Raw genomic sequence first — 26362 nt, 5'->3', positions numbered from 1 at the left:
GCGATGGGGCTCTTCTCCGGAAACAAGATGCCCGTCGAGGGCAAGGCAAGTCGGCCTACGTTTCCACACCAACCAACCAGCTAACCTTCCCAGACGGTTCTCATCACAGGCGCCTCTGAAGGCATGGGACTCTCCGTCGCCAAACAGCTCGCCGCCAAGGGCGCCAACATCATCATCGTATCCCGAAGCGCCGCAAAGCTCGAAGAAGCTCTTGTAGCCGTCAAGGTACGCACCATCTCCAATCCACTTCAACGCCAACTAACGCCGTCACAGGCCTCAGCGAAGAACCCCAACCAACGCTTCCACCACATCCCCGCCGACGTATCCTCTCCCTCCTACGCGCCACCCCTCATCGCCGCCGCAACAAAATGGAACAACAACCAGAGCCCTGATATCGTCTGGTGCGTTGCCGGGACATCCGTCCCCCAGCTCTTTACAGACATGGAGATGGACTCGCTCCGACACCAAATGGACGTCAACTTCTATGGAAATGCCGAAATGTCCCACGCGATTCTTAGAGATTGGCTCGCCCCGTCTGCTCCCGTCACCGCCGAGCCGAAACACCTCATCATGACTTCCTCTGTGGTGGCACTCTACAGCATCCCCGGTTATGCGTCGTACGCACCATCTAAGTGGGCGCTGAGGGGTCTGGCGGACACCCTCTCGCAAGAAGTCATGATGTATCCTCAAAATGTCAAGATTCACGTCGTCTACCCCGGCACTATCCTATCGCCTGGCTTGGAGCGCGAGAACCTGGTCAAGCCGGAAATTACCAAGATTATAGAGGAGTCGGATCCGAAACAGACGCCCGATGAGGTTGCTGCGGCATCGATCAAGGGTTTGGAGAATGGAGACTATTTTGTTACAGTAAATTGGCTGGGGAATTTGATGAGACTAGGTATGATAGGTGGTTCGTTCAGGAACAACTGGGTTGTTGATACCATTGGGTCATGGCTGGTTTCAATTATCTGGATATTCGTGCAATTTGACATCCATGGGAAGATTAAGGCGTATGGGAAGAAGCATGGCCATCCTAGCACGTATAGCAAGCCAAGTTGAGATGGATATTAATTATTGTAATACACGGCAAGTCAGACTAATGAGGACGAACGGCCATAAATAACATGTAGTGTTGCAAAAAGACGCTTATGCTATTGTATTGAGATACCCTAATATACTCTAATCCGAAGTTAAACTCCGCTCCATTTACCAAATTTAACATATCTCTTGAACATTTCTCGCAATATCGCTCTGCCACTACTATCCATGGCGTCGTTGAGAATCTTCCTCCCCTCAGGTGATGTGATGTCGAAAATAGAATTCATTGCCGGCTCAAGCGCATCTCGCACCTCTGTAGACACACTCGTTTCCAGCTGCAACTTGACGTATTGCACCAAAATGAGGTACATGTGTCGGCCGGCGGATCGCTTCGCCGCATCTGTAGCTGAGTCCAATGAACTGTGGAGTTGCGAACGGGAGACTGCTCCTGCAGTGGGCTCGCAAATCAATGTGATAAGGCGGGCGTATAGCTGTGCTTTCGCCTCGTGAGAGAGGTCATCAGCAGTAAGCTGCTGAGTTAATATGAGATTTTGGAGCAAGGCCTGCATCGTACTGAGGAGTAGGTGGAAATGGCCTTCAAGGCGGAGGCGGTGCTTCTTGATAATAACTTCGACTAATTTGCATAGCCAGGCGTATGAGGTGGTGCTGTTGCTGGCATTGCGATCGGATGCAAGATACGATATGGTGCTGAGAGTGATATCAATGTTCCACTGGCTCATTGACTGAGGTCGCTTCTCTAGTAGGGACCGAAGGGTGCTGCATATGATATTGGCGTTGGATGGTTGCTGAAGAAGTAGCGAGGTTAGGCTGCTGTGTACATTGCTGATGTTGAAGCCATGATCGGTTTGAAGCTGGAATTCGGATGATTCTATTTTGTTGTTAGTGTTAAGACTCTCAAAAAGCGGCAGCATGGACTTACCAATTATCTGGTTTGCCAGATACTCAATGGCAAGCAATTGGCCATCCGTGTCGCAACCTCCTTTCAATTCATCCAGCAACTCGCTCAAGTAGCTGAATTTTGAAACACCATCCATACTGTCAGACGCAGACTTAACAAGCTGCCTTAACAATGTCTCACGCAAACTCCGAGGTACGCTCTTTAGATCGTCGAAAGTGGTTGGCCGCGACACCTCCAATTTATCAGAGAGATACGCCCGAAGGAATATCTGAATCTTCCATGCTCGCAGGTCGCCGGTCTGCATAGCCTGTTTAGTTCGCTTCTCCAACTTCCGTATCGAGGACGACTTGAAGCTGCTTGTATCAGAGAAACCCGCAGCAGGTGCCGCATCAGTAGCAGCCATAATGCTCAGATCAACATCATGATTATGATCTTCCAAAGCCTTCTTATCTGAGATACACAACTCAATGACCCTTGACACACACTTCAATAACGCTCCTTGGGCCAGCTGCACCAACGATGCAAAGTCGCTATGGGACCTGGCATTCGCAGATTGTGCAAGCTCAGTAGCCAAGGATTTGAGTAAAGTCATGTGGAGAGCCGGCACCTCAAGCGAATCGCTCTTCCCACTCGCTGCCTGCTTCTCACAATTTGAAAGAAACGTAGCCGCCTCGCTGAAGTATTTTATGCTTCGTTCATCGGTATGTTCGGCCATTTGCTTGAGCACCGTACTAGCCATTTGAGAGAATCTCTCAACAATCTCCACAGTGGATTCGTTGTATTCCTCCGATGGTACAGAAACTCCTGATAATGCCGATGATGCTTCAACGAGGTCTGAGAATTGCATACCCTCATGGAAGGTGGGGCGCTTCATGATTTTGGTCGTCAAACTCATGAGCAGTTTCCAACCATCTAAAGAAGATCTATCCCCAGATTTTGTCATCACTGATTGCCGCTTGGCCAGTATGCTCATCAGCTTCTCCCGCTGAGTTCGATCGAAGGAATCCAACGGAATACCAGAGAGAGCCTTCATCCACATTTGACCCTTTTCTCCCGGCCAGTACTTCTCCTTCCCCGACTCGTCCAAGGCCGAGATCACGCGGTTAACTAGGCCATGAGCAAGCTTCGGTTCGTTTATGTTGGTATCATTGCGCAATATGGCCAACCAGATCGCTGCCAGTCCATCCGCGCTCGACTTGCGTGATGCAAGTGCATCAGTGAGCGCAGGCGACAGCTCGCCTGACTTCAATACGTAAAGTCTGGTAAACCGACTGGACCCATTCAAAATGTAGGCAATATATTGCTGGTAACCGTACTCTTCGTCGAATTCTGCATCGCCACCCAAGTCCAAAGCAGTTGATAATTTGGTTCCTTCCAGAACTCGAGCGGAGCTTATTTCGGCAGCGAGCCTCTTCGTCAATATTTCGACCAATCCAGCAATCTCTTCAACGCAGACTCCATCAGGTGACAAGATGTCCCAAATTTTGTAGCAGCATTTGAAAGCCTCATATGTTTCTGCAGATAAAATGGGCGACTTTTCCAAAACTTTTGTTAGGCGTTTCTTGATGGAGGTCCAAATTTCTTGTCGTTCATCTGGCGCGACGCTAGACACCGTCATGGAGACAACCCGCCATCTTAGAGCTGTCAACGGAGTGGAAGCTTTCATTCTTTCTATTAGGTCGAACAACTGTCGCCCAATGGCATCAACATACTCCTGGCTTCGTATTGCTTGCGCAATTGTAGATGTGAACAGTGCAGTTGCTTGGGGGTTCGACTTTGAAGCGTGCTCCTTAGCCCATGCCACCACCTCATTCAGACGATGAGGGGACATTTCTGTCTCCAGAATAGAGGAAAGCGCTTTATTTTGAGGTTCTTGCTGGATGGCGGTAAACCAGGCTGAACTTTCATGGAAGTTGTGTCTCTCAACCTTGGACAGTTGCTCGAACCATAATCGCAAGAAGCCTGGCAAGTCTCGCCTGGTTTTGAAACCATCTTTGATTGCGATAATCACCTCCACAATCGCGGGCCTGTTGCGGTCATCGGTATCCTCCTTAACAATTCTGTCGCAGACCTCTTTTCGCAGCGCGATACCGTCATCTGAGATTTGAAATATGTCTGTCTCGCAGCGCACAATTTTTGACAGCAGGGACCAGTCAGTACTGTCCTCCTTTAAGGCATAGTCTCGACAAATACGACGCAAATCATCAACTCCCACCGGCGAGGACCGCTTTAGAGCTTGCTCCAAGATACTCCCCATAAGAGCGTCGCGATCTTGCCGTTCCCTAGTCGTCATTTCAACGGTTCGAAATGTTTGTTTGATCCACTCAACATTGTCCTTCCGATGTCCACCCTCAGCAAATTCCTCAAATGCGCTCGCAACAAGGAAGTACAGTGCAGGCGCGGCAAGTTGAATCATGCCTCCGCATATCTGCAGCGCGGTGCTGAAAGCTTCAACAGCTCGGTGATTGATGAAGGCGGCTCGTCCGGGTAGTGCGAAATTGCGGTGCATAAATGTTTGCATATCCGATGACCACTTCTGTTTCAGATTGTCACGTACCTGGATTTGGTTCACAGAGGTGAATGACCCAAGATTGGCGAGAATGACCGATGCTGGACGGAATAAATGCATTGCAACATGCAGGGCATCGTCGGTACCTTGCATGTGAAGATCCCACATAGACGAAATTGTTTGAATCCAATCCTCACAACCACTTATTTGGTCTGCCAATTCGCTGGATAAGAGGTTTTCGCATATTCTAAAGGCTGGGGCCACAACTGCTGTAGCATCTGCTGCTGAAGTCCCGAAGAGAGATTTGATATGTTCAGCTCCGATCTTGTCTCGCGAGAATCTCTCTGATGTGTCTTCCAGTCGCTTATAGAGTGACTTCAATGCCATGAAAAGAACTTGGGCGGTTTCTAAGCACCCTCTATTGCTTCGAAGCTCGTCGAGTGAGTAGTCGATATGTACAGATCGCTTGCGCTTGGTCGAGGTAGATTTCTCGGCGGAATCGATTGGTTTTGACGCATCCTTTAGCGTTTGCTGCAGAACCGCCATGAATTTTCTATCCGCAAGCGACTTGGCCAGCGAAAACAGCGGTATCCTCTGAAAAACACAATCCAGAATGGTCCAAGTGAGAGGGTATCGTCGTATCGTCTCGGCGGCTTCTGAAGTACCGTTCATGGACTTCAATAGCCATCGTAAACTGCTCTCCTCCGCCGCGTGAAACTGTGTATCTACGGCCGCAGCCAAGAAGTTCCAAAGCTGTTGGAGATTTTTGCCATTTTCCCCAGGACCATTTTGGTCCAAGCCTCTCACGGTCTTGATCAGGTCCGCGTTATCCTGCCAAGTTAGCAGGAACAAATCGCCAATTGGTTTTTGTGAGCTTACCATGGCTGAAAATAGGGACTTTCCAGTCCATGCACCTTCGAAAGCGTCAAACAATTATCACCAGAATGCTGCAAACATTCGGTGCTGTTCAAGAAAAAAAGACCCAAGTCCTCTGCCCCACGACAACTTCCACAGCTCTTACTGACAACCCAAAATTTCCAAAAATTCTGCCGCCTGCCTAGCCCAGCCCACATGCCTGCGACTAGCCTCACCGCCTTCGGGTATCTGGGCCATTGGCCGACTGGTTTTCGTGACGATTGACATCAGAGCATCCCAACGTCAAAGCTACTCATAGCTCCAATCACGGTACATTGGCATCAATTCCGCGAAATTGTAGGTCGCCCAAGTCAAACATTAGTATATCAACTTCCAGGAAGCTCATGCGCGATCCCTCAGACTAGACACCATGCCCGAGTCCGCCCCTGCCTCAGCTCCTTCGAGCGCCATTTCTCGCCCCGTCAGCGAGGCTCTGCTCAATGAGAAGGTATTTTCTGCCACGACGAGCACGCGACCATACGAAACTGTTCGATCTAATGCATTGTAGTGGGATCGCTGCCTTTCCAACCTCCTCGTCAAGTCTACTCTCGGTCTCGGTTTCGGCGTCGTCTTTTCGGTTCTCTTGTTCAGGCGACGAGCTTGGCCCGCCTTCATTGGCGCTGGTTTCGGTGCTGGACGAGCGTACGAAGAGTGCAATTTCAACTTGAAGTTGGCGGCACGCGACCTCAAGAAGCAGCAAGCATAGATGGAACCCGACGGAATATGGCGATACTTCGTCAATGTACAAACACAACAGACGGACGACGGTTGGGAAAATTCGGAGCAAGCAAGATAGATTACGGCATGGGTTGTTTATGAATCTGAGCCAATTGTTAGGCAACTAGCCTAATTCACAAATTCTTTTTGTACAGCATCTCAGGAATGTTCTAATTTGACCCGAGTCTCCCGCACTCGCTATTAATCCACCCCGACGACACTCAGTGTTCAGAGTCCTCGGAATCCTGCGCTTCCAAATCACAATCATCATCATGGACTATTGCCCTGTCCGGCCGCTTTATTACAGCCACATCATCTCGATACCTTCCAGTGCCCGTACTGGAAGCTGGCGAGTCCAACAAATCGTGCCAACTTGGTCCCTCATCGTCTAGCATGTGTTGGGATCTCGGAAATGTGTCTCCTACGTTGACTATCGCATCATTGTATAGTGATGAGCTAATGTGTTGTTCTGTTGAGGTAATGTCGTGGTCAGGTGCATTTAGCGTCATCAATTGCTTCAAACTTGTAAGCTTCTTCCTGATATCTTCAGCGATGGAAACGCTTCGCCGACGAACATTGTCATGAGAATTCTCGTCTCGGTATGGCACTGAAGGGCCAGCATCCCAACGATCGTTCCAGGATCCTCCCCATGCTGTAGCTTTATGTCTTGCAAGTGGTGAACTGGACTGCTTGAGGCTGACGCAAACGAATATTAACATGGCAAAGAGCAAAACGAGAACAAGAACACCAGCGGCCAGCAATATGATTTCTAGCCTGTTTTGCTCTAGGGAATGCGTGGCAGGCGACATTGAATACCACGTCTGGTGTAGATCTATTGGCTTGTGATTTCTTGCCGGATTTTTCGAGCAATTCGATGATTATGAACGGTCCGCTCGCAGTAGCAGTTCGAAGTAAATCGTCCACCGTCAGACTTCGGGGCGATTATCATTTCATTTGTGTTTGAATAGGACGTATATGTTACTAGAAATACAATACACAGCAGCTGGTTGTAGGAATGTAGACGAAAGAGGAGCAGAGTCGGCCAAGTTACGACAATAGGGAGACAGACAACTCTTGGGTTTTAAAAAGAAGTCGACAAACTTTGCAGAAGGTTTGTGTTTAACAAGTCCATGGCAGAGCCAGTTTACTAGTGAAGTGGAAGTTGCAACGCCTTGCTTTGACGTAGTTGCTTTTCAAGTACTTTCTCCGTTAAAAGGTTTACAGCCCAACTTCTCGATGCTCGCACTTGACTTCTTACGTGCACAAGCGCAAAGTTATGCTATAATCATCTCAACATACCGGCTGTTCAAGCCATCAGATCGCATCAAAATGTCGGAAGCACCACGAGTCGGAGAGAGGATAACCATCCCGCCGTAAAATAAAGGGCAGTAAAATCCGTTACTCTAGCACGCAAATATGACCGATTGCAAGTTGACGAATCACAATCGGTTGATTAATCGTGCACGAATGTATGTGTGTTTGAAGAAGAAAAAGAGAAAGGAGAAAGTGACCCCGAAAACGCACCCAAGAAAAGCGTGCAATCCATCACGTGATGCGTGTCCACCCACATCTGAGGCGAAATTCTCGCTTCGCAGCTTTCCAACTTGCTTCCTTTCTCACATTCTTCCAACACTCGCAATCTCGCGAATCTGCTGTGCTGAGCAATTGATGCAGTTTTGAGCCCCGTGACACAAAGGACTCGCAAGTGCACTTCTTACCTTGCTCTAATGCCTTGAATTTGGGCTGAGCTTGTTACGTAGGCTGAGACATTGCTTCGGTTTGGTCTCGCTGAGATGTTGCACATTGTTGGATGAGAAATCGTGAAGAACCCACAACTTGCCTACACCTCGCTGCTTTCAATGCGCATGCGTGTAACTTTTCATATTCGTTCGTAAGTGGGAGAACAATCCAAGGTCTAGACAACCAGTCCGCTCCACCCTGAAGGCATAGACGCAGTGTGACTTCAGGACTAAAATCGGGCAAACATGTTGTTGCTATGTTTCTATATAATGCAAAAGTCCGCTATCGTAACATCATATTCCAAGTCCAACATGATAAAGCATTCGCTCGTTGTAAATCGCCCATTAGTATGCCAAAATACCACAGCTCACTCATGGCACCGTTGCCACCATCACCACATTCGCAGTGGCTGTGAGTCCTACACAAAAAGGGCCATTATATCTTGCCGCCAAAGATAGCATTCTCGTTCGTAAAAGACAGCAAAAACTTGGCCACCAGTCGTCCCGTATAAAGGAATGAGCTATCAATAGGATGCGTGCTCTCGCCCCTATTTAAAATAATCTCATCATCCGCGAGGAACTGCATATCTTGCCCTGAACCAAATTAGCACCATGTCCCATCGCACTGTCAGAGATAAACGCAAACTTACAGTCTTCCCCCATAAACAACTCCCTCATACTCCTAACCATTTCCACAGCCGGGCCATCCAACTCCCCCTGCGCCTCAAAACTATCATCAAACAACGGGTTAAAGCTCTTGGTATTTGCATCCTTAGCATGCGTCTGATAAATATTGTGAAACTGATACGCAAACTGCTTAAACGGCATATTCTCCAACTCTTTGCAAATATCCAGCGCAAATCCACGTTTATACTCGGGCGGCGATGTATTCCGTCTATTTATCTCATTTTGGTAGATGACGAAGTTTTCTGCTGTCGTTTCCACCGCTTCCATGAAGAGACAGAGGACGAGGAAGGATGCCGTGCAGGGAGCCCATTCGCGACGGTGCTTCGGTTTCAGGGACTTGGAGAAGAGTTCGAAGATGAGTTGCATTTCGCGGAGGATGAGGTCGTCGACGAGGGACTTGATTTGGCGGGCGAGGACGCGAGGGGTGATGAAAGGTGTGTTTTGGGGGACGAGGCCGGATGGTTGGAGTGCGATGATGGACTTGGGCGTTATGCAGAGGTGACGGGTCATGATGTAGTGCATTGCGTAGATGGATAGAGCGCGTTTGACCATGGGCGACTTGGTTTCTGAGTTAGTCTTGCTTTTGTTACTGCTGGGGATGTAGATTGTAGACTTACATCTGATTGCTTCGCATATGTCTGCACAATCCGCAATATCTTGACCGGTAACTGCGTCGACTTCACCGAATCCGTAACTTGCTCCGCATAAAATGGTTCGTTAATAACATCAGCCACATAACTCTTCACCTTCTTGCGCAAATCATCTCTCTGGCTCGCCGTGTTAAACTCCAGGCCAATTGGCGCCGACCCATTCGCCTGGAGATTCTGACTGCCACCCTGAGGATTCGTGTGCCAATGCTGAAGCACATCACACGTTTTTGCCGTAAAGAACTTGGCCTTGACGTTCAACACCGCCGAGAATCTCAACCCACAGAACAACTCAACCTCACAGGGCTGTTCCATGCCGCCGACCCTAAAGCCATCCACGTTGTCTCTCAGAAATCTAATCATCTCCTCTTTTTTAAAGTGCGCTCGAATAAAGTCCGGAAACAGTACGGGGATAAAATCCTGAAACTGCCAGCACACTACCTGTGGAACATGCAGCATCAGTCGCTTGCAGTGCTTGCACGGCCTTTCCTTGTCACATTTAACCTTGCGGCTGTGGCAGCAGAAACAGGCGCCTAGACGACGGACTTGCAGGGCATTCTCTTTGGTCTCATCCGCTAAGGGTCCCTTCCGGCCGCGTTGCGTGGCACGCATCGCTTCGAAGCATTCGAAGGGGTTGGGTCGGCCGGCGTGTGCGGTGATGGAGGTGGGTGTCATGATGACGAATTTGCCGGATTGCGAGTCTGTAATTATGGTCTTTTTGGTCTTCTTTTCAATCTTGCCGTCTTTGACTTTGCGGATTGCGAGGGGCGATTTGGAAGACTCGGATTTGATGGGAGGGGACTTGGGGCTGGAGGTTGGCGGCGAAGACGATATGCTGTTGGTGGTGGAGGTGTCATTTGAGGGATTGAAGTCGTCGCTGGGAAGAATTTGGGTATTTGCAGCGCCGGGGCTACTATCCCATGCTGTTGGATCTGCTGAGAATATTGGCGTTGAAAAGTCGGTTGACGGAGCTTGCTCGTTTGTGAAGAAATTGCTCACGTACGGAGCTATGTCTGCCAAATGATTAGCGTCTTAAGTTCGCATATCTTGACTCTCACGAAGTATCCGCTACATCAACATCGTAGTGTCTTGCCGTGGTAAAACTCACCATTCATTTCTTGTTGTGTTAGCCCCCCATCCGCAAACAGATACTCCTGCGGCGTCAAGAAGCTCCCATTTACACTTCCACTGACACTGCTCCCCTGCGCAAAACCAGCCGAACCATCAGACGTCCCAAACCCATCTTGCGTAGGATAAGATGTCCCCGCCGGCAAGAACATCGTCTGATCCATATCCACCAAACTCAACGGCGAAACTGAAGCCTGCGGCGGCGTTAAGTGCGGATGTGTATGCCCGACAATCGCATATCCGTTCAAACTACCACTGGCAGGACTGGGTAAGAAGCCCACTGATCCGGCTGCGGATGCGCCGCTTGAGTAGTTTATATACTGCCATGATTCGTCGTCTGTGTTCTCGAAATCGTACGGAGACATGTGAGGGGATGTATGGGATGTGACGGAAGCCATGGTGACGGTTTCCTACTCCCCAGAGCGATGCGTCTCTCGGTTCCAAATGTATTCTTCTCTTGATCAACCCAACCTCGAGTTTCTAATGTCGATTCTGCGGGATCCAAGGCAGAGCAGAGTAGTATAAGTGCGTCTCATGCCATCCGCATCAATGCCTCTCATAAATAAAACATGGAAATGAATCTTTAATCGAAAATATCGTCAGAAACCACTCGCACGCGACAGTTTAGAGCGTACAGATCAAAGTACAGGGAAGCAGGGGCTTTAAAGATGGGATTACATGCCGTTGCCTCTACGGTTTCCAAAAAGCGCTAAGCCAGATTGGAATACCGAACGACTAGGATGAGGCGAATGTGAGTGGGCGGTTGACCATCCACAGGCCAGTACTGGGCCACATGCAACCGTTGGCAGATGGGGAATTGTAGCTCTCTGACCGATGTACGGTTTGGTGGCCGAAGTGCCTGGTGGGCTGAGCATGTTGGCAAGCAAAGTTGGGGAAGCCGGCTGGGCTGAAATGTGTTGATGAGGCGTTTGGCTTTGCTGTATGTCATTGGGTTACGTCCGCGATGTTGAAATGTCGACTACCCTGCATCTTAAATCTTTTATCCACAAGTCTAAGACGCATACTCGCGCATATAGGCATAAATGCAGCAAGATGACAATCAGGTATCGAGAATAAGAAACACATACGTGGCTTGCACCTATATTTAAACTCTATACAAACGTCCTGGTTACATGGCATCTCCATGAACATCTTGCTTACGCAACACACTCTATCCAATTCAAAATTCAAAATAAAGTGCGCAAGTCTCGGAACAACAGAGTCCGTTTACAAATGCTTGCGCAACTAACACAAAACTAACTTAAAACCTGATATAACTGCTGTGGTAGCAAATAAACACCAGAAAACGGACCGCTTGTCTTTCGTCGGCTGCAACGGGCGGACCAGCGGTGTTTTAGGAACTCAAAATTCACATACAAATAACGGCATCATCATAAAGCGTGGCAATTTCCTATCCAGCTGCATCAATAAGGCGGTCGCGGTGCGTCCCTCCCTTATTAATCCTTTCAATCTGGTTTGAAGCATCCGTAGCTTCAGCGTGGTGGTTGTTCCTACATGAGGAGCTTCCCTGGGATATAAACGTATAAATGGTGCTGGCTTGTAAAGTGCAGCAGACTTAGGATCGGAATCGCGGCTTGGCGCGTTCCTGAATCCGTGCTTCTGTTTCAACGTATAATCGGTCCAAGTAATCCATGGCCGATGCATCCTTTAAAATCTTGGCGACTTGAATGCCTGCAGAGATGAGCTGCAGAATATTTCGGTCGTCTTTCAAAGGGCGACTTTGGTGTTTGGCCGCATGGCGCATCTCGAGAGAGTTTTCTAAAATGGTGACGAATTGCTTAATCTGTCCATTGTATAACACTCTCGCCGGGATGCGTCGCTTGGTCGCGAGCCTCTTGAGCAGGTACACCCACTCCGTCCATTCACGGTCCTGTGGGCGTTCCACGGGCCGCATGTCTTGTGTGAGGGGGATAGGGAACTGGTACTTGGCGACAAAGTCAAACGCGCACTGTGACAGCCGGTCGTTGACCTGGTTCAACACAGTGTCCTGCTCTTGAACATGCAGGTTGGTCGGGAGGTGTGGCAGTTCCCTTTCCTGCATGTCAATAATCTCCTGTGGCGGACGCTGTAAGAACTGGTGAGGACCGTCAAACTCGTCTCGGTTGGATGGTCGGCGCTGGGATCCTCGTTTGCCACTCTGGCGAGACTTCTGCTGCGGGCTGCTCAATCCTATACCGTTTTCCACAGAGTAGTCAGACAAGTTGGGTGACGCAACAATCTCCTCGAGAGAGCCCGTGGGAGAATATCGCTCTTGACTGTCCCAATTTGACGTCTTGCTTGGGCTCTTATAAGCACTGAAGGCATGTCCGGTGGTTGAGGGTGCTGCGACAGGAGCTCGTAGCCCATAGGTTGACGAAGCAGAGGACAAAGCATCAGCCCGCGAGTAGCAGTTGGCGCTTCTCGGAATGGCTCTGCTCTGACTATAAGAGTTGCCAGAGTAGTTCATGGTGCTGTGGAACATTGTGTTATTTTGGAGTGCCCTGTATAAAACCATGAATGGTAGCAGTTGCTTCCTTACCTTGGAGAGGAATAGATTGCATTTCCAAAGCCATCATTGGTATATGAATCAAGTAATGCACTATATGCCATGTTAGAATACCGCGTTAGCGGCGAGTTGTCTTGGCTCACGCACCTGTGGCCTGTATTCCAAGGGTCTCTAGAAATGACAGCGCTCTTATACGCCAAAGCAGCTTGTGGTATTTCTCCAGGAATCATACTGCGAATAGTTTTCCCTTTCGCTTGAGAAACGAAAACGTCAATTACTCGACTCCAGTGTGCGCAAAAAGACAATAAAGGTGCAAAGGCCAGAAATCAGATGACCAAAGGGCAACGCGACCGATTGAGTGTGCGAGAGAGGCTCCCATGCGGCTGATACAACTCAAGGACGACGTAGTCCTTACCACAAAGCTGATAGGACAAATGCAAAACAACAAATCCGTGGAAAATCCGGCAGAGGAAAAAAGTCTCAACGAAATGCAAGATCCAATTGGCCTGGGGAACGCATAAAAATGACGACAGTCCTGGAAGGTCTCTTTCCTGGGGCGGTTGGCAATCCGAAGCGGTGTGATCTGGAGGGCAGGTGACCAAAGTCCACACCCGCAATGACCAAGTCGACTGGCTGACGTCGCTTGGTACAAGAGAGAGTGTGTGAGTATAGGCACTAAATTATAGTGCCGTCCTTGGGGTCAAATCTGGGTCTGGGGATGGTGTTTTTTTTTTATTTTTCTTTCAAGAAGCAAAAAGGGTGCACGACCTGTCTGGACAAAGGAGGAGGGGGTCGGTGATATGGGAAGAGGTTGGTTGGAGATGCAAGATTTGGGGTCTAGATCGTGTTGGAAGGGAGGAAGAAAAAGGGAAGGAGCGAGCCGAGAGGTTGGTCCCGGAATGTAGTTGTTATATGGACGATCGTGAGACCAGACCAGTCTGCCAGACATACTGACTTAAGTATACCACGCGACCTGATGGGCGTGCGCACGCACCGAAGGCAAAAAACAGCGGGGAGAGCTAAAGTGATTGCTTAGGCAGAGCAAGTGCAAGTCCAGTCTCGTCCGCTTGGTCCTTGTCGAATCTGATCTGCAAGGGCTCAAGTGCCAGACATTAATTTGCCAGACCAACTATTACCGAGTACTTACGGGGTATTACTTCACCAGTCTTTACTTTGGCTTTCCAGGGGCAGGGTCTGGCAACTTTGCGCGGCGAGTGGTCATGCTCTTCATCAAGTCACAAACTAGGAAGGAACCCTTGTCCACATGGAAGGAGCAGACCAAAAGCGAGCGCAATGTGAATGCAATCTTGAGTCCCCCGTACTCCATACTCCGTTCATCTGCATCATGTACCGCCGTGCTCCGAAACCATGTACAAATGGACCAGAATACTGTGTTCATGTTCATGACTTTGCCCTGCAGGCGTTGCAAAGTTAGACCACATGTCGGTCAGATCTTGCTCTTGTCGGGATTTCAAGATTTCGCCCCGAAGGATCATCCGCAGGAGCCTGAGTGGCCAAAGTTGGGAAACGACGCAAAACATGAACAGGCTGGGCTCTTCCTCCCCTGTTCCTTGTCCGTGTCTAGCATCAAGCATGCTTGGAATGCACACACTTGTCGATTCTACTTGAGGCAAGATGCCCAGGGAGACATTTCGCCGTTTAAATGTCCCAATCTCATTGGAACACACACAACCAGAACAGTTGAGCACCAGGAACTACGAGTCGACTGAAGAGACGAAAATCAAAGGATACGCAGGAATACTACTATTGCCCACTTTGGAATTACTTTCGGCCAGAACTATCGACGAGGGGCAAGTCCCGGCCAGGAGGACCCTTTGGATCTTTGGCAATAAGGCTACTGGGAAAGCTGCCAAATTGGCGGTGGAGTTGTGATGCTGTGCTTCAAATGACGTTGGTCCTTTGACAACCCTTGGGCCTAGGGATCGGCCCTTCACTGAGACACAGCTACAGCAAGCACCCAGATTTTCTCAAGGAATCAAAAGTATCCCAGAGAGCAAGGGGCCAGCGGCAGTAGGCGAATTCAACGCCCACCCTAATGAAGAAACGGCGCGTATGGGGCCTAAAGAAGAAGCCCAGCCCACTACTTCTCGACAGTTGCTAATTCGGGGTGGACATAACCTGACGGTACAGAGTACATTCCCAGAGAAAAATACAGAGAACAGAGTACCTGGGATTGGCATGCATGCTCCTCAATCTCTACTGTCGACGAGATGACCAGAATTATTATTCGCCAAGTTGACAAAGTACACAGTACGGAGTAGCGCCGAGGCAGATTGGGCATCTGTCATTGTTGCCCAAAGTGTGGCTTGCAAAAAATGCTGGAAATGCAGCCCAACCAACCACGCCTTGCAAGTCACCTGTGGGACTTTTCAGTTGAGCCTCCAGCATTCGCACGCCATCACTGGACCAGAATCAGACCAGAGCAGACGAGAAAACAGGGAAATCCTTGCACAAACTCTGTGCAAACGAAGGTACCAGCTACCATGCTCGGGCCAAGTTCCATCCGAGAGCGCGAAATCTGGGACGGATGCATGAAAGACAATGCCTTGTCTTCGGGCATCAACAGAAAGACCTATGGCTCTACCCAGCAACACCACAGAAAACATCTACGAAGTACGGAGTAGGTTCGATGCAACTCTGAATAAAGCGGCAATGTAATACTCCGAGCGCGATTAGTTATTAGACGAATCCGGCACGGCCCTGGTTGATGCAGATTGTATGCCAGATCCAGTGGGCTCTGTACAGTGTCATCGGCAAAGTGACGTTGGATGCATGGCGAAAGGGCATCAAAGTCCACAATGCAATGGCTGATGCCCAATCACGTACTCATCGGCGCCCAGTCCAAACACAGGGTGAGCAAGTTGGGTTACTTGACGATAGCGGGGCAGCAGTCGCAGGAGGAAAAAAAATGAAATTGATATGAGTTGCGAGATGTCATGTCGCCGATATGCAAGATGTGTGTGAACATAAGGAGCACACTCCGGCCGCCGAACCGATGCCAGCTGAAATTGGTGACCAGTCAATGTCTGGTGACAACTCATTCTCACCGTTTGTACGGAGTAACAACGAGACACTGATTTGGTGTCGAGCATATTATTGTCCTGTGGCTGGATTGAAGGAAGAGAGCGGATCACAGTCAAGCCGGCCTCACAAGCTCATTCACCAGCCTCTCCTTGCCCAAAAGGTCGCGGCAGCCAAAAAGCGAAATTGTGGTCGATACAGCCAACGGCTGATGGATATGCACTCAGCAACTGAACGCAACAGCATTTTCTGATCTGGGGTTCATCTCGTCCCAACAGAAGTCCTGCAATACCATACGGAGTAGATTTGCGGTTGATTATTGTGTGATGAGTGATTTCCACAGTCTGTTTGGGCCGGATGGATTTTCCTCCTCATAAGCGCAATCGTCACTCGACAGGACTGTTCAACAATGCTCATAGAGAGAGGTGACTGGAGTTCCAGATCTCCATGCTGCTCGTATGACAATGTTGAAAATCCCGTTTCATGCCCTGGCATGGAGTATGCCTACCGCCATCATGAGCACTTGACGGGCATGTCAAGAACCGCCTCCGTGATATCACGAAATCCTTACCCCGCGGGGATGACCGAATCCTCACCCTTCGGTTGATGGAGATACTTACTTAGTGGAATGGGAGTTAGCAATAAAACGTTGATATGGTATTCAGTTCCATTTTCAACTTCGGTAGGTTGAAGCCTGGTAAACAGCTGATTTTAAAAAACAAAGCGACGATGACAGCAATTCGAAACGCATCGTCGGCAAAGTTCTTCGTAACGAACCCCTGGATTATTGACGCAGGGAAAATGTCGCACTGCTGCAACGATACACAGATTAGCAAAATTTCTGCAACAGAACAACACAGATAAAACCGTGATGCCATCAAGTTGCCGAAATAGCTCTCTCAGATCACGTGCTTCTAAAGAGAATTTGCTCCCGACATCATCAGCCTGGTTTTCACACGCTAGCTCATGTCGAAGGACTCGGTCAAGTTCAACTAGACATGGAAGGCCACCATCAACTTCGTTTTATTCAGCCACAGCCCCACGTGCAGAGCGTGCCGTCCCGTTTCCTAGCCTTCCGTCTTCAGCCATGCCTCCCACCATTTGCCGTTTCTGAAGGGGAGAAGGGTCATGCTCCTGTCAATTATCAGATATTCAGGTGCTTACGGAGCACCCTCATCATGCCCGTCTCATCACATCGAGCGGGCTCGACCGAAGCGTGTTATTCAGCTTGCTTCATACGTGGCTATCGCGAGAGGCACGCCATTCGCTGCCTGAAGGCGAAAATTTTTATGTCTCAAATCGAGTCCATAGGCCCTTGGGCAACCCCGCTTCGGTACAACCATACAAGATCCTGAAGCGAAAAAGGCGGCCACGTCAAGAGCGGTCACACAACGGTGTTGGCACGCAGTGCTCGTCACCGTCGGCCCAGGCTCACCCCCATTTGGTTGGGTAAACTTCTCTCTGAGTCAAACTTGCTGTCCTGTGCATTGGTTTGTAATCGTTTGATGACATGTTTTTGGAAATGACGCGGAGAATATGTTCGGCCACGTTGTTGATGGACAGATCTTGGCCGCAAAAGTCTGCGGCAACGACGTATTCTCATGTCATCCAGGGACTTTGACCGTGGCCGTGTCTGTGCTGGTTCGTCTCATCACCAATACTTCTTGGCCAATTCAACCAGCCAGCATGGATTGATATGACAAAAAATATCTCGACAACCCCAGTCCCGCTGTTTCCGACTGGATATTTGCTCGATAGGCCCAAACATGCATTGCTTTGTTGTTCTGCGGCCTCTGCTTCCTGGTGCTGGACGCCGTCACAGTTGGCGCCGAAATAACCAGTCATGTCGCCCTGTCTTCTTCCTCTTCTCCACCATGGCACATTCTCGTGAGACGTTTCCTCCTCCCAGGCCAGTTAAGGAAACCGGTGACAGTCATGACCCTTGTACGGCCAGACGAATCACTCACCATGCTGGCAATTACTCGTTGTGAAATTGCCAGCGCATACATGCGGCCCCCCGTTAGTCCGTCAGTCCCCATGTGCGCACCAGCCAAGGAACCGCCAAACATGGCTTTGCGATTGGCGTCATCTGGACGAGGGATGCCAGCAAAACTCCATTCACTGCGGGCCTCTGCAGGCCTGTGCTGGCCTGGCTGCAAGCATCTGCAGGTTTCTGTGTTGTCTCGTCTGATAGAGGGTGACGGGACGGCTGCTGATGCTGGCTCGCGCTGACGCTGACTGACTCTTGATCATCGTCGTCAGGCTTCCATTGCAACAATAAAACCCGCAAGTCCCCTCGTGGCCCAACCCTTCCTTCTTTCGTTCGTAAATTTTCTGCCCAACATTTCAGCCCAACTCACCTTGCGACAGCCTTTTGTTTCTTCTTCAAAACAAGCTTTGCCACTTTCTGATCTTACGACAAAAAGCCTTTTCCGCTTTCACTCAAAACCAAACATCTGATCTTCCACAGACAGACCAGGCCAAAGGATTGACACTGTCCCCATACACATAACCAACCCCAGGATTCACTTACTATACTTGACCCGTTTTGCATCAGAAGCTTCAAGGCGCCTAGCTCCATAGCTCATTTTTGCCACCGGGACAGTATTAGCCTTTTCTTCCTTGCCACTGAGACCTCCAAGTTGATCTAATTCGATCTTTGGTTGTATCTGTGTGCTCTTCACACCACATTCCACCAGGATTACAATGCCAGTTGCTCTTGTTGTGTCACGCCAGGCCAACATGCCAGGTTACAATAGCACAGTTGACCTCGAAGAGGTCCAATCACTTTCTAGGTACTGTTTTTTTTCTTCCGTTTGAATTCCAGGACTTTCATTTTTCATGTTGCGCGAGAAATCATGTATTTCTTTCTTTTTTCTCTTGCCTCTCTTGACCGGATCTTGCCGCCCAATGGGACCTTTTTATCATATCCAGGACATGGCCACAAATGAGGATCATTACGACACAAGTTTCCGCGGAGTGAAACGGAATACAGTACTTGCCCGAGCCGGGCAAGGAACTAGAAAACAATTTCAAGAACTACAGTGCCATTTCGCGGTGAGTATGGCCCGCTTTGATGCGATTAAGAATACAGAAACCAGAAACCCCAGGAATTCGAACCTTGTGAGCATTTTGGATTCTATAGGATTATATTTCGGACCAAATTATTTCCAGGAATTGCACAGGACCAGCGTTTTCATTTTGGATCGAGCATTCTGCTTTTCTCAGTTTGCATTCCCTATGGACACGGAACGCAGATGAACCAATCTGTGTCGAAATAGTCTGACGCGTGGTAAACGTCGGTATAAGAACTTTTTACAAGTTCGTGCAATCCAATTTGATTGCTATCGCAGCCGCGAAAAAAGAGGACACAACAACAAGTTACACAAACCTGTGAACACATGGTCTGCCACATGGATTTTTGGAACCTTGTTCTTTCAGCTTCACTGCCATGAGGATTTTGATCTTGTCTTTTTGAGTTTGGACCTGCGAACCTGATTTACAGCATCGTGTCTTTATGGACTAAACGAACCAATATGAACTTGATAACGGAGTGACTTTGGACCTTTTGTCACCTATGTTCGACTCACCCCTTCAATGAACCGGACCAACAACGTGATGCTTGCGTTAAATCATCGAGCCACTGGATCAATTTTCAACCTCGCCTTTACGAACCACTTGGACACTGATATCGATCACATGGAACCTTGACATGATGGAATTCCTGCCCTGGATTGCAAGACCTTGCCCCGAATATCACGATGTACTTTTAGTACTTGGCTGGGTTTGTAAACACTTCTCCGAATATAGTACATGGGCTTGGGACTAACCTTGTGACAGGATCAAAGTTGACTCCCGGTAGATTTCGTTTTGTTTTATGTTCATTGTCTTTCTTCTACTACATGCATTTTCAAAGTATCACCGTAGTGTTTGTCATACTGACCATAGCAGCGATTACAGCTACCCCCAATCATCTATGGCGTCAAATGCCAACGGGATGTTTTCTTTTGCTCAAACAGAGCAATCCACAGACCTTCTGAACGGATCATCATGGCCAACTTCAGAGGGTGCTCAGACCTTCCAAGACTACCCGGACAATGGATCATCACACTCTGGAGAGGCCGAGGACTATCTATTCACATCTGGTCAGACTACCCCTAGAGGATCAAGACTAGAACATGCTCCGTCCATGGAATCTGTCTGGACAAACCCAAGGACCACTGCGCAAAGTTCAGTTATGGCTCAAGCCATGTCCAGGGCTGATTCGAGCCGATCTTGTGGCTCGTCTCTCTCTCAATCTTCACAACTGAGCAGAGGTAATGTGTCCGCCTTCAGGAATGTCTCCCACGCAGGTGTCACTGCTGGTACCTTGGCCGGCATGGACTCTTGCCTTTTGGTAGCTGCCGATGCCAATACTGTGAACTCCCAAATGTATTGGTCTGAGCTCGGCGGCATTGGCATGAACATGGCCACTGCTGGCGGTGCCTTTGCCGTCACTGACACCACTCCCATGCACATGGTGCCCGCACACATGCATTTGGGTCCCGAGTCAGTGTTGCCAGACAACTCATCACCGAGTTCATGGGATTGCTTCTCTAGCTCCATTTCTCGGACTTCCTCCCCTGCTACAATTGACGAGGTTTGGCTGCCTTCTGCGCTGAGCCCGAACTCGTCGCCTGAAGTCGTTGGCGAAACACCCAGGTATGTCGATTATTTTGGCACGAACGCCGAGCAGGAATCTCACACATCTCTCATCAGTGCGGAGCGAAAGATGGCCCTTTCAGAGAGCAAGGACGTCGTTCCCAAGATTGAAGATGGCTTGGCCATTCCCAGTGGATATGCATCTCGCAGACATGGGAGTGATGGTGAGTCCTCTGCTCGGGACCACGAGCTCTACAAGAATGCCACCCCTGGATCAGATGGGCTCTTCCATTGTCCTTGGGAAGGACAAAACACCTGCAGCCACAAGCCCGAGAAGCTCAAGTGCAACTACGAGTAAGTCTTTCGCCCGACCTGCCATGCCAGCATTAGACTTGATGGAACTAACGGGGAATTAGCAAATTTGTCGATTCACACTTGAAGCCATACCGCTGCAAGGCAGATTCCTGTGAGGGTGCCCGTTTCTCTTCCACCGCCTGCCTCCTGCGCCATGAGCGTGAGGCACACGGACTACACGGACACGGCGATAAGCCCTTCCTCTGTGTCTATGACGGCTGCGAGCGCGCCGTCATCGGTAATGGCTTCCCTCGCCAGTGGAACCTCAGGGACCACATGAAGCGCGTTCACAACGACCATGGAAGCGCTGGTGGCTCGCCGCCTTCAGGCGCCAGTGGTCAATCTGCCAAGGGCCGCAAGAGAAAGCCCGAGGTGGTTGAAACACAAACTACTACTCGCAAGGCGACGCTCAAGTCAATGCCAGTAGCCGACGCAAAGCCCTCAGCCAAGCCGCTGATTGAGGAGTGGCTCGATCAGCGACGCGCCGTTGAAACCCTTTGCCGCGGACTGGACAAGCCTGATGATGCGCGTAACCTGCAGCAAATCAACGAAATGCAGAGACGTCTTGCTTTCATGGCCAAGATGACGACGAATCTGAGCTCTGTTTCCTCCACTGATGCTCGTTCGGACATGAATCGCAGAAACTACACTACCGGTTGAAGGAGAATGGTAAGTCTACTCCCATGCACCGAACTCACCCATCACTCTTACAGCAGCTAACCTTGTCATAGGGGCGCCCTTCATTCAGGGCAGGGATGGAATTTTGAATTTTCGGTGGTGCAAGTGTACTTGTCACGCCCAGTCTTGCCATGAGGGGATAGGATATCCAGCAGAAAGGCAAAAGGCAATTCGGGGAATTCCCCATCTTAGTTTGGCAGGCTGCCCTGCTCGATTTAGATGGGGACATCTGCCACTCCAGGGATTGTAGGATCCGGCTTTTGTTGGGAATGCCCATATAGCCGTAGGACCACGATGGAAAAGGCAAACACTGATTTGAATCAGTAGCCCTGAGAATATGGGATACCGGCCGTGAACCATGCCTCTGAGAGCTTAGCCACATAGCGGCTCGTCGGCAGGGGAACGTTTTTACTTTGTGGAGGAACTCGACTACAGGAAAGCCGCATATGTCTGATGCAGAGCGTGCTCTAACGACGAATGACCCATAGATTGTCTTATTGAGTTTTGAATTTAGTTTTGTCTTCATGTCTACCAATGACCAAGTATCGTTGGTGACTTTAAGTTGAATGCTGTGTCCCCGGCAAGATTGATGACTTCCGAGCGATGTTCATTGCTTGTTTCCCCGTTATTCAGTAAATTAGTTTGCCAATACCCCCAAGTCATGTACTGCAGACATGAAAGAAGAGCATCGACCACGATGCACGACCCAAGTGAGCCGCTCGGCCCAATATTGGCTGCATGTATCCTCGTCCCCAGCGGGGAAATTTTGCCATTATGGATTACTTGGTTTTCTTTGTCTTGGTGCACTGAGTATATTGAGTGTAGATTGTAGTATGCTGTCTATCGCGGCTGACTGCTGGTCGCAGAAATGACTTGCGTTTCGATTACAAGCCATCTGCTTTATTCACACGAAAATTTACATGCGCCATACTATCGTTCACACAATTTCCGTACACTTGTAACGTAGTCTTCACATCCAACCTTGGCACTGGAAGCATCGTGGCCAGCGTACTAGCTACATCTCACAAGAATTGGCCATTACCCAACATCAATCCTTTCCCTTGGCACCTCTTTCAAACCCGAGTCTTTATCCAATCCCGCAGTAACTTACAAAATGAATCATAACGCACAAGATACTCAGCCAGAACCCAACGATATCGCAAGTCGACTCCAAAAAGCCAACACCCAAGTCTCGCAGATCTGCCAAGCCTCCGGCGTCCCAGGAGCTTCCATCGCAATCATACACAAAGGGAAACTCCTCCACACATATAACCACGGCTACAGCGACCTGGAGAACCAAATCAAAACCGATTCCAACACAGCCTACGGCATCGGCTCTCTCACAAAAGCTTTCATCGCAGCCGCAATAGCCAAGCTCGTCCACGCAGGACACCTAACATGGCACACGCCCATCAAGGACCTCCTCCCCGAGTTAAACCAAGATGACTCCATCATCACAAATCTCCTTACCGTCACGGACATCCTCTCTCATAGATGTGGTCTAGCAGGCGGGGCAGCCATGAGCTTCGTGTTCCAAGGCGATGGCGACATGCTCCTACCCAAAGAATCTCTATTCACACTCTTCAACCATTTTCCGCAGTTATTTCCCTTCCGTGGGGGCTGGTCGTACTTTGTGTGGGGATACGCTCTTGCAGGTCTTGTTATTGATAGAGTCACAGGGAAGGGACTCGCGCAGGCGTTGCGGGAGCTTGTTCTAAGCCCCTTGGGGATGACATCTACGGGGTTTGATGTTGATTCTTTGGAGGGTGTTGCTGAGCCGTATGCTGGGTTGGCTGACGGGACGGCATTTCATCTTTCGAAACGGCAGGTATTTAGGGATACGTTCTTCGAAGCGTCGGGGGGGTTGTTCTCCAGCGTAAAGGATTTGACGACATGGGCGGGTGCTATTCTGGATTGTATTTCGCGTCCGGATGAATCTGTGCTGAAGGACGTGCCGTATATTTTGAGCAATCATGCTGCTATTATGAATCCGTCGCTGAATGAACGGTCGTATGGTTTAGGTTGGATACGCACACAACTTCCTGGACGAGTTGGTCTAATTGGGGATAACATGGATGTCTGGACGCTTTCAGAGCAACCGCTCCTTGGAGATGAGCATCACCCCATGCAAATGATTTACCATCAGGGAAGCACAGTGGGATATTATTCGCACATGGCACTCTTTCCGGCAACGGAATCCGCTGTCATCGTGCTCACTAATTCCATCGCCCTTAGCGACGCAGCGGACTGGATATCTCGAACTTTTACACAAGCACTCTTCGATATAGACTCGAATGATTACGTCAAACTAGCAATGGAAGCTAGTAAGCGGTATATCAGTCTCTTTGAAAACATGGCCACTGAGATAGAAAACATGCGGGATGGCAAGACGCCAAGGTTAGATACTTTTGCAGGGAGATATGTGCACTCGTCGCAGCTATTTGTGGTTGATTTGGCGGTGTGTGACTCGCGGAATAAATTGGCACTTCGGTTTCAGGGACGTGATAGTCAAGAATATGAGTTGAGATATCTGTGTGAGGGTGTGTTTGAGTGGGTTTTGGGGCATGATGAGTCCAAGAGGAGGGGGAGGTATAATTCTGTTGAGATGGGGTGTTATCTATTTAGGTTTCGTGTGGATGGGGGGAGGGTCGTTTCTTTTACGTGGGCTGCTGATGGTTTGAGGTCTGATGTGTTTTTGAAGGTTGGGGGTTTAGAGGATGCTGCTGTTGCGGTGAGGTAGCGTTGGAGTTGTGATTTGTGGTGATGTTAGATGTTGGGTGAGCTGATGGACAGTTTAACAGCTTCAAGCACTGATAAGTAGCGCCTTACTTAGCTGATACAAAGGCAACTTACTTCTCTAAGTAGCATTTGATAGATGGTTTGTCTGTTTATCCCTGGTGATTGCGGAAGTTGGCTAGCTTTGATGCTCGTGATTGCCAAGTTTTCTTGTATTCTACAACGACATGCAAATCTAATCTATAGTATTTGTCCGCGCCCCAAAATCTGCGCCAAACGACCGCTCTGTCCAACGCCATCCATCACCCTGAATTGCCTCATCTCCTCTATCCACCACCTACAAACCCCTATTAAACCACACCTTGCCGTTATACCCGCCCTTCCCCCTAAACTCCTCCTCCAAGCTCTCCGCCGCAATCTCCTGCTGCTGCGGGAACACAGCCAGCGCCAACGGCAGCACCGCAAACGACGTAGCCGCAATAAGCACCAAATTCAAGCCAATCGGAATACCGGCCGCCAGTCTCGGCCGCGACTTGATATACGCACCCTCCATCATGTTCCTATACCAAGCCTGCTTGGTCTGCATGTGGTACAGCACCATCGGCGGGATAATCATAATAGGCGAGCTGTTGAACACCCTACTAGCCGCAGTCTCATACACAGCCAGCTTGGCAGCTTTTTGCGACCGTCCCAAGCTAGGCACATCGCGCTCAGATTTCCCCTCCTCCTGCAATTTCCTCTTCTGATCCTCTGACAGCACGGGCCGCACATCAATGCCAGTGGTGATTTCTCCCCGACGCATAAGATACGCATTTAGAGCGCCGGCCGTCGCGACCGCCGCAAAGGGCACCAGCCGGCTGAGGATGTTGCGTGTCGCGGGCGTGACGCGCAGTCGGGGCACCAGCGAGTTGAGGCCCAGTGCTACGGAGCAGGATGCCGACACGGCGACGGCGTAGGACTTTGCGAGCGTGGCGGTCGACATGGGGGACGATTTGTTCGCGTTGGCGGAGTTGATGGCCACGTTGAGGGATTGGTTGGCGATTTGCCATGCGATTATGCCGGGTGTTTGGAGGCCGGGCTGCAGCATGCCAGCCGTGACGATGAGGTTGGTTATGACGAAGGAGGACATGCGGAAGGGGAGGAACACGGGCTCGCCGGTGTCTATGCAGGTTAGTTTTTGCGTTTTGGTATCGGGGTGTAGTGAGTCGTACCGGGATGGAGAGTCGAGTCGACTACTTTTTTCGCATGCCATAGCTCGGGCGTCATGTGTGCTATCTTTCCGGTCTTGTATTCCGTGACGAGGCGCTTTGCGCTTTCGAGACCGCTCGTCCCGGCGAGGAGGGTGCTGCGACAGGTCAGTCATCTTTTCAATTGACAGGAGTCAAGCCCTCATCTTGAAGTTTGACCCGGAAACTGTCCAGAATACATCGTACCTCGGATCCGTCAACCCAACCGCATGCTTCACCCTCCCCAGATACGTCCCCAGATCATACTGCGAAACCGGAAGGTCCCTATTCCCAGGTAACGACGCCGACATGTTGACAATTCCGAGCTCGTCGCCGCTCTGTTCCGTCGTCTGTGGTCCGGGTTTGTTAATTGACAAAGAAAGCTGCGCCTAGAGTGTGTTGATTGTGACGAGGTTCGGCATTTGGCGGCTTGAAGGGTTCGTGCGGTTTCCAAAGGCTTGGCTGGGCGGTGAATCGTGAGACTGGACTTTTTGGTGGGGCGGATTGTGAATTGGCGGCTTTTGAGAGGGCAGTGAACAAAGGATGGTCAGAGGGGCCGATGTCGGTGATTGGATGGCCTTCTTATTGTTCGTGGGGTTCACGACTCAAGGCATTGATGTGGCAGCGATTGATAAGGTGTTTTTGGGTAAATGCTGTGAAGAGGGTACGAATAGTTGTGCTGATGCTTATTATGCTGGATGTATGTCTGTTGAACAGTGTAAATACAGTTGCTGTTTGTCTAGCTCGACTCAACTCTTCACATTCTACGGAGATGTTTGGTATTGAAACTTGACTGCATGCTCACATGACGCCTCCAGATCCGTGGTAACTACCTTGTAGCTGAAACATGCAATCTCTCTGTACTCAATAGCATGTAATT

At 49.7% G+C, this 26362-nt stretch overlaps 10 protein-coding genes across 10 annotated transcripts; 6 read left to right on the top strand and 4 right to left on the bottom strand.

The window, feature by feature from the left end:
* Window positions 1-27: 27 nt before the first annotated feature.
* VFPPC_02569 (3-ketodihydrosphingosine reductase, Tsc10) lies at window positions 28-1059 on the top strand (the record flags this gene model as incomplete). The annotated part of the gene is made up of 3 exons (XM_018282196.2): window positions 28-33; window positions 94-225; window positions 274-1059. 3 exons carry the CDS (start codon window positions 28-30, stop codon window positions 1057-1059), a joined length of 924 nt encoding a protein of 307 aa, XP_018146568.2.
* Window positions 1060-1190: 131 nt separating this feature from the next.
* On the bottom strand, window positions 1191-5348 carry VFPPC_02568 (nucleolar 27S pre-rRNA processing protein; the record flags this gene model as incomplete). The annotated part of the gene is made up of 3 exons (XM_022428282.1): window positions 1191-1927; window positions 1979-5297; window positions 5346-5348. The coding sequence occupies 3 exons, from the start codon at window positions 5346-5348 to the stop codon at window positions 1191-1193; spliced, it is 4059 nt and encodes a 1352-aa protein (XP_022284555.1).
* Window positions 5349-5751: 403 nt separating this feature from the next.
* On the top strand, window positions 5752-6087 carry VFPPC_15524 (hypothetical protein; the record flags this gene model as incomplete). Its single annotated transcript, XM_018293277.1, has 2 exons — window positions 5752-5829; window positions 5890-6087. The coding sequence occupies 2 exons, from the start codon at window positions 5752-5754 to the stop codon at window positions 6085-6087; spliced, it is 276 nt and encodes a 91-aa protein (XP_018146566.1).
* Window positions 6088-8273: 2186 nt separating this feature from the next.
* On the bottom strand, window positions 8274-10697 carry VFPPC_02567 (fungal transcriptional regulatory protein; the record flags this gene model as incomplete). The annotated part of the gene is made up of 4 exons (XM_018282194.1): window positions 8274-8431; window positions 8488-9082; window positions 9142-10184; window positions 10280-10697. 4 exons carry the CDS (start codon window positions 10695-10697, stop codon window positions 8274-8276), a joined length of 2214 nt encoding a protein of 737 aa, XP_018146565.1.
* Window positions 10698-11875: 1178 nt separating this feature from the next.
* Window positions 11876-13035, bottom strand: VFPPC_02566 (hypothetical protein; the record flags this gene model as incomplete). The annotated part of the gene is made up of 3 exons (XM_018282193.1): window positions 11876-12770; window positions 12839-12898; window positions 12953-13035. The coding sequence occupies 3 exons, from the start codon at window positions 13033-13035 to the stop codon at window positions 11876-11878; spliced, it is 1038 nt and encodes a 345-aa protein (XP_018146564.1).
* Window positions 13036-18757: 5722 nt separating this feature from the next.
* On the top strand, window positions 18758-19345 carry VFPPC_15523 (hypothetical protein; the record flags this gene model as incomplete). The annotated part of the gene is made up of 2 exons (XM_018293276.1): window positions 18758-19100; window positions 19170-19345. The coding sequence occupies 2 exons, from the start codon at window positions 18758-18760 to the stop codon at window positions 19343-19345; spliced, it is 519 nt and encodes a 172-aa protein (XP_018146563.1).
* A 478-nt stretch (window positions 19346-19823) lies between these two features.
* Window positions 19824-21502, top strand: VFPPC_02564 (C2H2 finger domain-containing protein; the record flags this gene model as incomplete). The annotated part of the gene is made up of 2 exons (XM_018282192.1): window positions 19824-20842; window positions 20905-21502. 2 exons carry the CDS (start codon window positions 19824-19826, stop codon window positions 21500-21502), a joined length of 1617 nt encoding a protein of 538 aa, XP_018146562.1.
* Window positions 21503-22634: 1132 nt separating this feature from the next.
* VFPPC_02563 (penicillin-binding protein) lies at window positions 22635-24260 on the top strand (the record flags this gene model as incomplete). Its single annotated transcript, XM_018282191.1, has 1 exon — window positions 22635-24260. One exon carries the CDS (start codon window positions 22635-22637, stop codon window positions 24258-24260), a length of 1626 nt encoding a protein of 541 aa, XP_018146561.1.
* A 333-nt stretch (window positions 24261-24593) lies between these two features.
* On the bottom strand, window positions 24594-25793 carry VFPPC_02562 (mitochondrial cation transporter; the record flags this gene model as incomplete). The annotated part of the gene is made up of 3 exons (XM_018282190.1): window positions 24594-25417; window positions 25468-25601; window positions 25690-25793. The coding sequence occupies 3 exons, from the start codon at window positions 25791-25793 to the stop codon at window positions 24594-24596; spliced, it is 1062 nt and encodes a 353-aa protein (XP_018146560.1).
* Window positions 25794-26025: 232 nt separating this feature from the next.
* Window positions 26026-26268, top strand: VFPPC_02561 (hypothetical protein; the record flags this gene model as incomplete). Its single annotated transcript, XM_018282189.1, has 1 exon — window positions 26026-26268. One exon carries the CDS (start codon window positions 26026-26028, stop codon window positions 26266-26268), a length of 243 nt encoding a protein of 80 aa, XP_018146559.1.
* Window positions 26269-26362: the final 94 nt, after the last annotated feature.

Source organism: Pochonia chlamydosporia, chromosome 2, assembly GCF_001653235.2.
Source record: "Pochonia chlamydosporia 170 chromosome 2, whole genome shotgun sequence".
NCBI lineage: Eukaryota > Fungi > Ascomycota > Sordariomycetes > Hypocreales > Clavicipitaceae > Pochonia > Pochonia chlamydosporia.
Note: the sequence above shows the minus strand (reverse complement) of the source record. Positions and strands in the feature narration are given on the sequence as shown.